The sequence below is a fragment of the Apaloderma vittatum genome, unplaced genomic scaffold (genome assembly GCF_000703405.1).
Source record: "Apaloderma vittatum isolate BGI_N311 unplaced genomic scaffold, ASM70340v1 scaffold17902, whole genome shotgun sequence".
In the NCBI taxonomy this organism is placed as follows: Eukaryota; Metazoa; Chordata; class Aves; order Trogoniformes; family Trogonidae; genus Apaloderma; species Apaloderma vittatum.
Window position 1 is genome coordinate 24,184 of NW_009703258.1, and position 12,495 is coordinate 36,678.

Here is a 12,495-nt window from a genome sequence, read left to right on the forward strand (position 1 = left end):
CTGTGAGTGCTACGAGAGCTGTGCTGTCCACTGACAGGGGTTCTGTGGTGGTGAACGTGCAGTGGGACAAATGCAGTTGACACCGAGAGCGATCCTGTTCCTGTAGAATGAGATCTTGAAGCTGTTTGTACGTCCTCCTGCGTTTTCAATACAGAGGAGCCTTGTGGTTTCTTGATGGTGGTGGATTTCAGTGAATAAACTTTCCTGTTCTCAGTTGACAACGAACAGCTATAAATACTAGTCACAGTGAAATTAGCCAGGTTCTACATCCCCTAGGCAGTAACAGCAATCCAGGACAATTTGTGGGTTCAAGTCTTGGAACATATAATGCCTGCTTTAATTTAATTGTTTGAATTTCAGATCAGAACCGAGAATTACATAGTGAAGACACCATGGTCTGTGTTAAAAGACAATAAATGAACCATTGTTAACAACTCTTCTTGTAGGTGTTTTTAACAACGTTTTCACAATAACTGGATTTTTCTTCAAATGTGAAACATTTAATGTGAATTTCTTAAAATCAAATGTACTGCTACCTTACATTCTTGGTAAGGTAGTCTCGTGAATCTGAAGAACTGCTTTGATGGAATATCAATAATTCTCTTCTATTTCCCTTTTAGAAATGCGCAACAGACGAATGTTTCTTTTTTGAGCGTTTGGAATCTAATAACTATAACACTTACCGATCACGGAAATACTCTGATTGGTACGTGGCACTGAAAAGAACTGGACAGTACAAACCTGGACCAAAAACTGGACCCGGACAGAAAGCTATCCTTTTTCTTCCCATGTCTGCTAAAAGCTGATTCCCATGGCGGATTCCAAGCACATGTGCCACACTACACTAAAGACTTCGAGGTTCCCGCTCCTCTCCGAAGCAGCAAAAATATAAGCAACTATTTGCTGATACTAACTATTTTTGCAGATGCCAGATTAAAACATGAATGTTTCACGCCATCTTTATATTGCTCTTTAAACCTATTGTGCCAGTGTGTGTGGAGGTAAAATGTTTGCCAGATCTCTACATAGAGCTATTTTATTTACCTTACGTTTGCTTTAAAGAGTAAAGGAAGACAGATCTGATGCACACTTCTAGCAGTATTTATCTTTTAAAATAATTTATATCTCTATAGCTTATTAGAGAATAAATAATTACTTTCTAATAATTACCTAAAAAGAAGTCCGTGGATAATATTAATATGGTCTATGTAACACTACCGTAAGAACTCTAAATTATTAATAGAATGAAATGTGAAACGTGTTGCTATCGTGTAATGTTTCTGTAGGACTCGGGCAGCTCCCTGTGGTATAGTTTGTAGAACAGGCCTGTGTAGACAGCAGGAAACTCCCTCATGGTTATGTCAATCTTATCAAAGCCTTCCCGGTACCCGTACAGTAAGAGTTTAGCTACGTTGCTGGTGATAGGGGTGGCGTGTTTCGTCCTAGCAAGCTCATCAAGGTCCATCCACTCGCACCTCAGGCACTCCTGCTGGCAGAAGCTGATGTTGAAGGAGGAGGGCTCCAGGCGACAGATGATGTACATGTCTGATTTCCCAAAGGCTCCGGGGTGGTGATGCTGCTGTCTTACGCTTAGGATGGACTTGAACTCGGACTTGATGCCAGTCTCCTCAAAAACCTCTCGAACTGCTGTGTCTCCTAGGTGAAAAGAGCAATCCTTACCGTACAGACAGGAGTAACTTAATGCTCTTTAAAACCTTTTGATCATGGGAAATCTCTAACTCAAAGTGTTCCCTCTTCTGCTTTGAAAGCTTTTCAAAACGTAAGACTCTTTGTTTCCATCCACACGAGCATAAGCTAATTGCTGTGTGCCTTTCTTGTGTATATCGTCCAAAACAATGCAAGAAGAAACTTTTGATATTACTCTACAGAGTGTGATTTCGAAACAGACATTCTGATGGTTGCTGGCTCCACTGAGCTCTTCGTCACAGAATGTCTTAGGAAAGGACCTCAAAGATCATCTAATCCAACCTCCCTGCCATGGGAAGGGATATGTTTAACTAGATGAGGTTGCTCAAGGCGTCATCCAACCTGGCCTTGAAGATCTCCAGGGAGGGGGCAGCCTCAGCCTCTCTGGGCAATCTGTTGCAGAGTCTTGCCAGCCTCATACTGACAAATTTCTTCCTAAGATCCAGTCTAAACTTATTCTCTTTCAGTTTAAATACATTTCCCCTTGCCTTATCGCTGGACACTCGTGTGAGAAGTCCCTCTCCAGCCTTCCTGTAGGTTCCTTTCAGGTATTGGAAGGCAGTTACAAGGTCCCCCTGGAGTCTTCTCTTCTACAGGCTGCCCAAGACAACATTGCACATTCTTTTCAGTCCTTTGAATCTTATCCCCTCTCTGTCCAGTTTCACATTTGGACCCTGTGCGGCTGTACATGTGCCAGATGACAAATCTGTTTCAGTGCGTTTCACCACAGGGTGTAACCAAAGGGATAAAACTATTGTTTGAAGAAAGTGAAAGTTGGCACTAAGTCCTTTTCAAGATCTATCTTAAGTATCTAGGGACATTTCAAATAGGCCATAATACTAGTACAGCACGTAGCCTGTTGTTGCAGAAGACACACAGCATGTGTATGTTTTGTGTACATCAGCCGAAGCGATGTAAGGGTTAACATTCCTCATTACTAAAGTAGCCCTAACTTCAAGAGTCTAGTGGGGGTCTGTGTACTGCATTTACAGCCAGAGACTTACCCACCTGGCCAGTACTCTTCAAAAGCGAAGATGATTTTTTTCTCTTGAATAATATCTTAAATTGAAGAGCTCAGTGAGATTTTTGTTATTCCATTTCTTTCCATGAAGTCTGCAGTTGCATTTTACCTACCTGCAATTACCCTGTTGCTTGGGGTAACTGCATGTAGGTAAAATACCAGCCTTTGCCAAATCTATGTAAATGTCTAGTTGTCTTGTATTTACGAGTAGTGAATGCATAGAGCTGGTTTGCAATGTCACCTGCTTCCGCCAGTTCATTTTCAGTAAGAAGTGAGTGTGTTGGCTCGCTTCCAAAAGCAATGCGGAGATTTGCCTTCGTATGGAAGCCTGCATCTTAATGTGTCAGAGGGTGTTTCAGAGGTAGTTTCCAATACTGGAAATAATTTGGACACACAGCTGCTAGCAATGTCTAAACATAGAGACAGAATGATTTATCAGGCTGTGTCAGTGGCTCTGATTCTGCATGTACTTCTGCCCTCAGCTCTCCTTCCCTCTTGCAGTGGAACAAGCTGCGCAACATTTACACCAATTATATATGTAGGTCTTTGTGGGTTTGGAGACCCATTAGTGCATTGTGCCTGCATAACATTTCTGCTTGTTACTTTATTACACTATTAATGAGTTAAAAGGCTACTGCATGTGGGGAAGGATACTTTATATACTATGACTGACCTTTGGAGAGATTGTATTTTAATGTTGCTCAGAGAGGCCCCTCTGGTCCTTTGGTTTAAAAGAGTGGTTGTGCCAAACTCCTTGTGGCAAGTGGCTTTATTATTCAGTGGTTTTGTTATATGCAGAACTGGCAAAAGAAGGTAAACGACTGAGATGAGGAATGCTGAGGCAGGCTACAGGTAAGACAATGAAATAATGAGGGATTTCATTTAAGTTTTGGGCTTTGCTTTTCAAGTACCTTCTTCTGTTTCCCTTTATTTAAATGTGTGTTTATGTATATATATATAAAATATATAATGACAGTTAAACTAGAAGAAATACTAGGACTTGAGTTTCAGAAATATTCCAATACAAAAATGTGTGCACTTTGCTTAATCTGCATTATGAAACTATTCAGATTACTTGCTCTAGTCAGTTTGTACTCGTTAAAGTAGGCAGCTGTAGATTTTGAAACTTCATATAATCACAGCATCGTCAAGCATTGGAATTGCAGTTTGTAACTGTAATTAAAAATTTAGTCCCTTGAGCAAGTTTGAGTTGATAAGGTTTGATGTAAGGATAAAAAAAGCAAAATGAAGCTCTGTATTTATGCTTCACTACTTTATACCTTCTTGTAATGTTATGATGTAATGCAGAGAATCATAATTTTTATTATTATATAGTTTAGCAGTGGCAGGAGGGGAGCTGGATGAGACTTGCTTCCTCTGAGGTGTTTCTCAACAGGTACACTTATCATCCCACCTGCTATTTAAGGGACAGCCCCTGCCTTAACTCAGTAGCAGTACTCCCATGGGGAGGCTGTTGCCAGTGCTGGCAGTCCTTTTCCCTCAGAACACAAGTCCCTCTGGTGTCCCCCAGCCTGAAGACGTGCTCTGGCACTAGAACTGAAAAGGAGCCTGGCCAGACAACAGACACAGTGTTTGGGATTCTTCTGAAAACATGAATCTGTTTCGCTGCGTTACATGTATGTACATTGTCAAGCAAGTAATTTTCATTTCTATTGCTGTGCCTGACAAAGGACTTTAAAACGTGACTCATGAGTTACGACAACTACAGCTTGGCCACATCTCACTAACTAGAAACTTCCTCCATGCATTGAAATAATGAGCTAGAATACAAGCTCTCCAGACATTGTTGTAGGAAAATAGAAATAATAGATATTTCTAAGGTGTGAAACAGTCAGGAAATGTGGGCTTGGTACCAGTTTGGTAGAGCTGCTGCATTGCTCTGGGCAGCGTTTTTGAGTTCTGCATCCCTGAGTTATTGGGAGAATATATTCCTGTCTGAATACTGATGTGGGGCTAAATGACCATGAGGAAATGTAACTTCTGAAAACAAGACCCACCTAACAACTGCAGTAACTTACAACTCAGCCCACCTATGGATCATAATTTTAAGGGGCAGAAGGAGAAGCAGCACAATTTTCTCTCTCTTCATAAACACCCTTGTTTGTCTACCTCTGAACACGGCAGCAGTGTTGCTCATCACCTGGGCTCTGCTGGATAGAAATGACAGGCTTTCTCACACCAGCATTGTTTTTTAATACACAAGTGCCTCATGCCTCTGGTTGAAAGTAGGTGCCCAGAAGACCGAGGCGCTGCACTGAAACTCTTGGTGTCTGTGCCAGAGAGCTCTTAGTCTAAACAAATTGAGAGAACAAGGGTAGAAGGAAGGAAGCAAGCGTATTTGTTTCTCTTCTGCACAGAAAAATGGCGAGTTGGAAAGTTTTGCTCAGTACATCATTTCGCTCACTGCCCTGGATTCCATTGCGAGCCCTGAGCTTGCTGTTTTGGCTTCATTTGGGTTCTGCACTGATTACCTTAATCCCCTGCGCTTTTGGCTCATATTACAGCGTACCCAAGAAGCCTACGAAAAGTAAGCTGTCTTGAAGCAGAAGAGAAACTGTAGAAGCATCAGTGTTTTAAATACAGAACTTCTCTGCCCTGAGTACAGTGTTATCATTAAGGTGAAAGGACCAAGTTCCTCCTCCTCTGTTCACCATTAACTCAAGAAGTGATTAGCCATAGGAGGGCTGTGGGTCAAGATGTATTTCAGTAACGTTAACGTCTTTATAATTCTATTGCCTTCTGAGCTGTTATTCTAGGACTTACCAATGTCTTCTCCTGGGTTAGACAGACCTCCTGGAAATTTCCACGCGTTGGTAGTCTGTATCGGAAGAAAACAATATTAATGAAGTATGCAGCCTGTGTTTTACTCTCTAATATGAAGGAGACAATTAACAAGTGAGGGTTTTTTTATTCAAGTTGCAGTGTTGGAATGACTCTTACAAACATCAGTAAGGCTTTAAGCAGGAACTTGTTTTGTTCTTGCTAGTGTGATGATCAGAGGTATCTACAGTCTATATGAAATAATGGAACAAAACGTCTACTGATTGCAAATACAAACTGTCTACAGTCATAAGACCATGTTGCTGCTAGATTACTAGAGTAGTTCATATTACAAAAAAAGGCTGCTATAGACTATATAATCATATTTAATCACTAATGTATTCCACTTTCATGGTTTCGGCTTTTTTTAAAAAAAAGTATATATATTTAATCTCACAAACAGATACTATGATTGTAGTACTGTTCTATACTGCACTGGCTTTGAGATGACTTTGTGTGTCTGTAATAACCGTTAAGCGTAACTCCTTGTTTGTTTTCATGGAATACAAAAACTGAGGCCTTATGTGTGATTTATATATAAGAAGCATTTATTGAATTGCAATAAAGTTCAGTACTTAAACCGGCAAAGCGAAGTGCAGACTTGGTGCTGTTACTGACACTGGTAAATGAGGCCCAGTTCCTACGCCTCTTGCAAATGCACAAAGATTTCTAGGCTTTACATTTACATCTACGCACTATTTTTTTATTTCTTCCCTTAGTAAAAGTTTACATAAGAAGCTGACTTTCAAGTAGAAATTAATGCAGGAAAAAGGTGCCCTGGCAGAAGAAAAAAAGGTAGCTTTTCTTGTACATGCAGCATAGAGAGGGAAGTTGTGTGCTTTCCAGTGCTTTTTTTCTGGGCACTCTTAAAGGGTTTGGATGGGAATTTAAAAACAGTGCAGATGGAAAATACATATATTTGTCACTGTCTTTCAGCTTTGCTTTCAGTTCCTGGAAATCTTTCTTTGTGTGCTGTGGAATTGTCCTTTCATGATTAAACCCAAACAGCTCTTAAAATTTCATTACCTATTTAAATATTTTATTTAAGCTTTCAGGACATCATTTGTGTAAAAAGTCACAATTTCATGGAAATCGTTCATTTTGTGGGGAAAGGAGGAGAGGAGTGGTGGAATTGACACTGGGGAACTTGTCAATCTGAGCTGATTTGCTTGCCCTGAGATACTTTATTTGCTCACAGCGTAATAAACGGATATTCATTTCAGTTTTTATATTTAATTTTATCCAGTCAATAAAAGAGAGCTGTAAAGAGGGGGGGTCAGGAGCAACCACTTTTTCCCTTTCAGCTTCCTCACTGTGCAGTCAGCTTTATTCTGGAAAGGTAAGCTGAACCAGTCAAGCTGGAATATCTCCATCCCGCTTTTTGGAACAAGGTGGAGAGAAGAGCGGGGCTGGCCTCGTCTTTGTGTTCTGGGGCCAGAGGCCAAGGAGGCGATGCCGGGAGAGCGTGAGATTGGACCCAGAACCTGAACAGAGGAATCTTCGACAGAGAGATCTGCACCTGAAACGGCTGTGGGAGAGTTTTAACACAACCACGGGGTGAGGAAGTTGAACCTTAAGCCTTCTGGGCCTAGGAAACGGCTATTTCCTTCTGAATATGCAGGATGTGCAGTTCCTATTTTGAAGATTTAAGACTTGCTTAAGGTATTTATTAAAAGGTAAGCATGCTGTTTTATCATTTCTGTGCATATAAAGAAAAATAAAGGTGCCATTCTGTTCCTGGAGATCCTCTAGAACTGGAACCACTTTTGGAGTCGATGTGTGTTGTGTGCTGGACTTAGCTCTGCTGCCTGAATCATCAGTTAAAAATTAACAACAACGCTGCTGATATGCAAAGCTTTTTTGTTTTTTTCCCCCTTCAAATACAATATAGCAATGTCTTGCTAAATGTGTTCCAAGACACTTGTAAAAGGGTGTAACTTTTAACTGTCACTATTTTGAACTAGGAAAAAAGTATTTTTGTTTTATCCTACAGAACAGGCTTGTCTGAATGAATTTACCTATTTTATAATCCTATAATGAATTTACCTTATTTCTGTCTTGTACGACCAACACCTTTCCAGTGCTTTCATCTAGAACGGCACCTAGTAGAGAGAAAACACTGATTGAGATTAAGACAGATACATTCAGCTTTAACAGCCATATTTTAACATGTTTTGATAAAGCATGATAAACCTCTAATGATACTCAGTTTGCAATTAGCAATATTTGTATGAATCAATAGCAAAAAGTGGTTTGTTGGTGCAATGCTGTTAATACTAAAAAAGGTCAAGTATCCTGTAGAAAAAAAAAATCAAAGTTATCAGTACTGAGATGAATACTTCCCACATTTAAATTCTAGATTAGGCAAGAAATTAAAAGAATAATTCGCTCATGTTTATGTTATGAGAACTAAAGAATGCAAGGTTGAGATGGATCCAAATCATCTAATGAAGCTGCTTGCTTCAGCAGAGACTCGCCTGTGATCTTGCTCACAGCTGGGTAACTGTGATGGCAAGTACTTTTCTCCTGCCGTAGTAAAAATTCGAGCGTTTTCTGGTTAATAATACCTGAGGTGTAATACTCAGTGGGCTGACTGTACTGACAGTGTTCAACCAGTCGACTGTGTTTGAGCTTGTACTGCACTGCTCGGCTAACAGCTCATGGTAGGAACTGTGCAGTTGTCAACTTGTTAATCAAAAACCATTCCTTCCAAGTGGAAGAGTGACACTTTCACTTGATTAAAAAAAAAAAAAAGTCAGGATGTATGACTGGGAAGTTCAGCTTTTCCTTGTGTCCTCATGCTCAGCCCATAACTTTCCCCAGCAGATTACAGGTTTTCCTGCTTTTAAAAACCCGAGTGTTTTCATGTTTAATCATCGTGTCACGCTTGTTGCTCATATTTTAAAAATGTGTTCCCTTTAAAAGAGGTATTTTTCTCAGATTTCTCAAGTGTGCTGCGGTGAGCAGAATGAGGACTGTGGTGCAGCTGACCAGGTTCTTTCCCACATCAGTCATGCATGGGTTTCAAATTAGTAGTTAACAATAAAAGAAACTACTTACGTCGTTTTAGAGACGGAGGAAGAGTATACGGACAGATCTGTGATGATATATGCATTTAAAATGCTATGGGAAAGTATTTCCACAGAAGGGAGTTATTAAGGAATGAGTGTCCAGCTCAAAACATCCTGATTTTTAATAATACATGGCAGACTTATGTGTAGGAGGAATATTTAAAAGATGAAATACGCATCTTCCTTCACAATATGTCAAAGGACATGCTTTGAGAGGCTAGTCATGGGTCTGCCTCCCCGTGGCTTCTGACTTTATGATTTCATCCCCCCTGGAAATATTCAGCAGTGTCCAGGTTCAAATACTGTACTGGTTAAAAGACGGAACGAAAGGAGAGCAGGAGCAACGTTGATGCACGCTGTGATTACAAGGATTATTTTCTAGAAAAGCCATTCTTCAGCCAAATAGTTTGCTGAGACCAGGGAGGACTCCTGCAAGACAGGAAGCTGCAGTTTCAATCAGAATGTTTTTTTTCTCCTCCATTCCCCAAATTCAGTGCCTGTGAACATGATTTTTGGCAGTGAAATACTCTGCAAGATGCCCAGAATCTCTGCTAGATGATACCTAAATCCAAAGCACAAAGGAAGGAAAAACTCTTTCCTGGATTTGCTGTCTGGTCCTGCTTTCTCAAGCGTAACTCAGGAGTCCCTCTGCCCAAGGTTGCAGGGCCATGCCTGGTGAGCGCCAGCGAGCTGGGAGCCGGGCGGCAGGCACAGGGCTCTGCTTTTAAAAACTCTCCCTCCTGCTGCAGCTGCGGTACCTGGAGCTTTTTAGACCATCCAGTGCCAGGATGACTTTATAGAAAGGTTTACACTTGTAACCTAACCAAGTTATAACACTGCTGTGTTCTGAATGTTCTCTTTTAGGAAATAGGTAAAAAAAAAAAAATAAATCCCTTAGATGACTCCAGACAATGAGTAACGACGAGGAAAAATATTTTCACTCTACCTGCTTTATTTAGGACTGATGTAAACATGTATGAGAAGATGTTTGGCGTCACAAAGGAGCGCACAGGACTGGTTGTGTTGTGAGCCCCAGCAGCCAGAAACTGGTATTCCTTTGTACAACAACTTGGAAACTGCTTTTAGATCACTTTGGATTCCTTGGATTGCCCTAACCTGGCTAACTCCATCTTCCCGAGCAGTCAGACATTTATGCCACTGCCCGTTTTACACGTTTCTTTTTGTAACAGAACCGTGTGCGTATGTGTGTGTGGAGACCCTTCTCTCCCTTCAGTTCCAATGACTTTGTTTCAACTACAAAGTAGGTGGCAGTGAAAATCCCAGCCAAGTTGTAAGGCTTATACTACATGGGAGGCGGAAGGGAATGACTTGGACTTTCCTTCCTCTCCTTTTACTTTCCTTCCTCAACTTTTCTTGCTCTGCCCTTGTTACGTGGCATATTTACTAACACATCACTTTCTGGATGGCAGACCACTTCCTCCTGGGAGGTGGAGGCTTTTGGAAACACTTTTCAAAACCCCACGTTAATCATTTCATGTGCCAGAAGCTTTTGTCTGTCCCTTTTACAGACCTGGAAAATCCTGCCGCCTACGAACGGATGCAGTTAACTGAGTCGGAAGACACATCACATATTCCACTATTTCTAAACAATCACAGCCAAGCCCAATGAGTAACGTTTGCTACTCTTTGCTTGGCGGCTCCGCTCGAGTCTGGCAAAATACAACCTGGCTTCACTTATTCACACCTTTGTCATCGCTCGGATGATAGTGAGGCCTGGCCACGCAGCAGTCACCGGAGAGGGGAAACCCTGGACAGGACGAAAACCAGCTGCTGCTCTACTGAGCACCGTGGGCTCTCAACCTGTGTTCCTCTCCCTGTGCTGCCTTCCTGCAGGCCGACAAACCACCCCCGACGCCTCCGCTTTGTATTTTCAGGATGCTCGAGGGGGTGAATGCTGTGATAGACCGGCCACGGCTTTGAGATCAAGACTCTCATCAGGAAATTTGCTTTATTGCAAATACTTTTTTTTTGTTTGTTTGGGAAATAAAAATGCCTAGCGTTTGGCATGCATGCCCTATAAATGCACACATTTAATAATTTCATATTTGAGTAAAATTAAATAAAAAATAGGATAAAGCTGTTCTACTACCCAGAGTCTCCCTCCTGAAGGAGAAGGATAATGGAATAATCATATGCCAGGTGCTACCCACATTGCTTAGTGTGTTCTTAGCATGTGCTGCAGACCCACTGAACATGGAGCAGAAGACAAAAACCTGCAGTCATTGCTTCACACACACAGATCTGTTTACTTGAGAGTTTTTAAGAGTTACGATTTTTTTTTATACCAAGTCCTTCCTGCTAATCATCGGGGCCACAACACATCTATTACGTGACTTTGTTTTAAATAGCGCTTTGAGCTATGCAAAACCTACTTCAGAAAAATCCCCTTTCTGTTAGTCATGTTTCCTCAAGCATGCAAGTTAAAACCATAAGGAGTAACACTTCTGGTGCTTCTGCTAGGGGAATGCATTATCTTACTCGAGTTTAATGCCACATATTTTAACAGTGAGATTTTTCATACCTCAGGAAAACATGCTCTAACATGTCCATTGACAAAATCCAAGCCCGTCTTCAGCTTCTGCCCTGCCCTCTGCTGGCTTTGGAACTGAAAAGTCCCAACACTGTTAGCAGCAGCACTGTTTTCTAATTGAAGGATTTGTTTTTTCCAGAATTAATTTTACTTTTCACTTGACCTGCTGCTACATAGAATAATCCACCTTTTACGAGTCCTTCCTACCTAGATTTTTTCTACTTGCTACTTAAGAGTTTTACCACCACTTGGTGAAGCATTAACATCCCACATGGCCCCTGGAAGCCAAGGACGAACAAGCTTGCCACAGATTTGCGGCCCCTGTGCTGTAACAGCTCAGTGTCAGGTGGCCTTTGCCAGTACCGGAGGGGTCCAAACCAGCCTCCAGATTACAGGAGGTAACTGAGTGATGGGACAGGTCATTGCAGATCTATGGAAGGGTGCTGAGAGGGCAAAACCATCCAAATTTGGTGAAGCCGAATTCAAGTTGACGGTATTTCTACCTTGTATTGTGTTTAAAAAAGTAGGCAAACTGTCTTACCTAGTTTCTTGGAAATTTCCAGTTTTTAGAGCAACTCCTTCCCAGCTCTGGCTGGGGGAGATCTAGACTGGTACGAGTATGGTGTCCCAATGTTTGTTTCTGAAATATCCTTGTTTGGGTTGTGGAGTTGTAGGTACAGCTTTTAGACCCCTGTAATGTAGGCTAACGGTAGTGTTAGCTGCTCAACAATCCATGTTGGATCCAGTTCATCCCGCTTACAGACCTCAGTATGAACATGGTTTAGGCAGATGCATATATTTAGCATCTACAGTAAGGAGTGTGCACGGAGAAATATTATTTTCCTCAGAAGTTTGTAGTTACTTCTTCATGTTTAAAAAACCGCTTCAACTTTGAAATTCCACCTCCCTTACTTGCAAGGTGAGAGCCCAGATACGTTTCTCAAAATGGTGTTTAAAAACAGCGAGTTAAAATTTTCAAGCTTTAGGACCATGTTTTCTTCTCCCCAAACTATTTACAGTTTTCTCAAACTGGGGTAGTTTTGAGAAACCTCTCTCTTTATTGGCCTTTTCTGAAGAAGTTGCGGATGCACCGTCACGAGTGAGACTTTGGGCACAGTTATGTGACGAGCGAGCAGCTGGTTTCCACGTGCCAGCTGTGCCGAGGAACAGTCAGTTTCCGACTGAACCCGGCCCTAAAGGCGGGTTGGAAAGGTTTTCTGTGGGCGCAACTGCTTTTGTAACTCACCTGCGACTCCCACCTGGTGGGTGGCGTAGCCCGGCAGCCTGCTGGGCCCTTGTGCCAG

The 12,495-nt window shown here is 41.6% G+C and overlaps 1 protein-coding gene across 1 annotated transcript; it reads right to left on the reverse strand.

The window, feature by feature from the left end:
- Window positions 1-1,044: 1,044 nt before the first annotated feature.
- On the reverse strand, window positions 1,045-12,489 carry NUDT6 (nudix (nucleoside diphosphate linked moiety X)-type motif 6; the record flags this gene model as incomplete). Its single annotated transcript, XM_009864575.1, has 4 exons — window positions 1,045-1,656; window positions 5,513-5,567; window positions 7,616-7,671; window positions 12,438-12,489. Coding segments are annotated over 4 exons (555 nt in total), but the record flags the coding sequence as incomplete, so codon positions are not given.
- Between the last annotated feature and the right edge of the window lie 6 nt (window positions 12,490-12,495).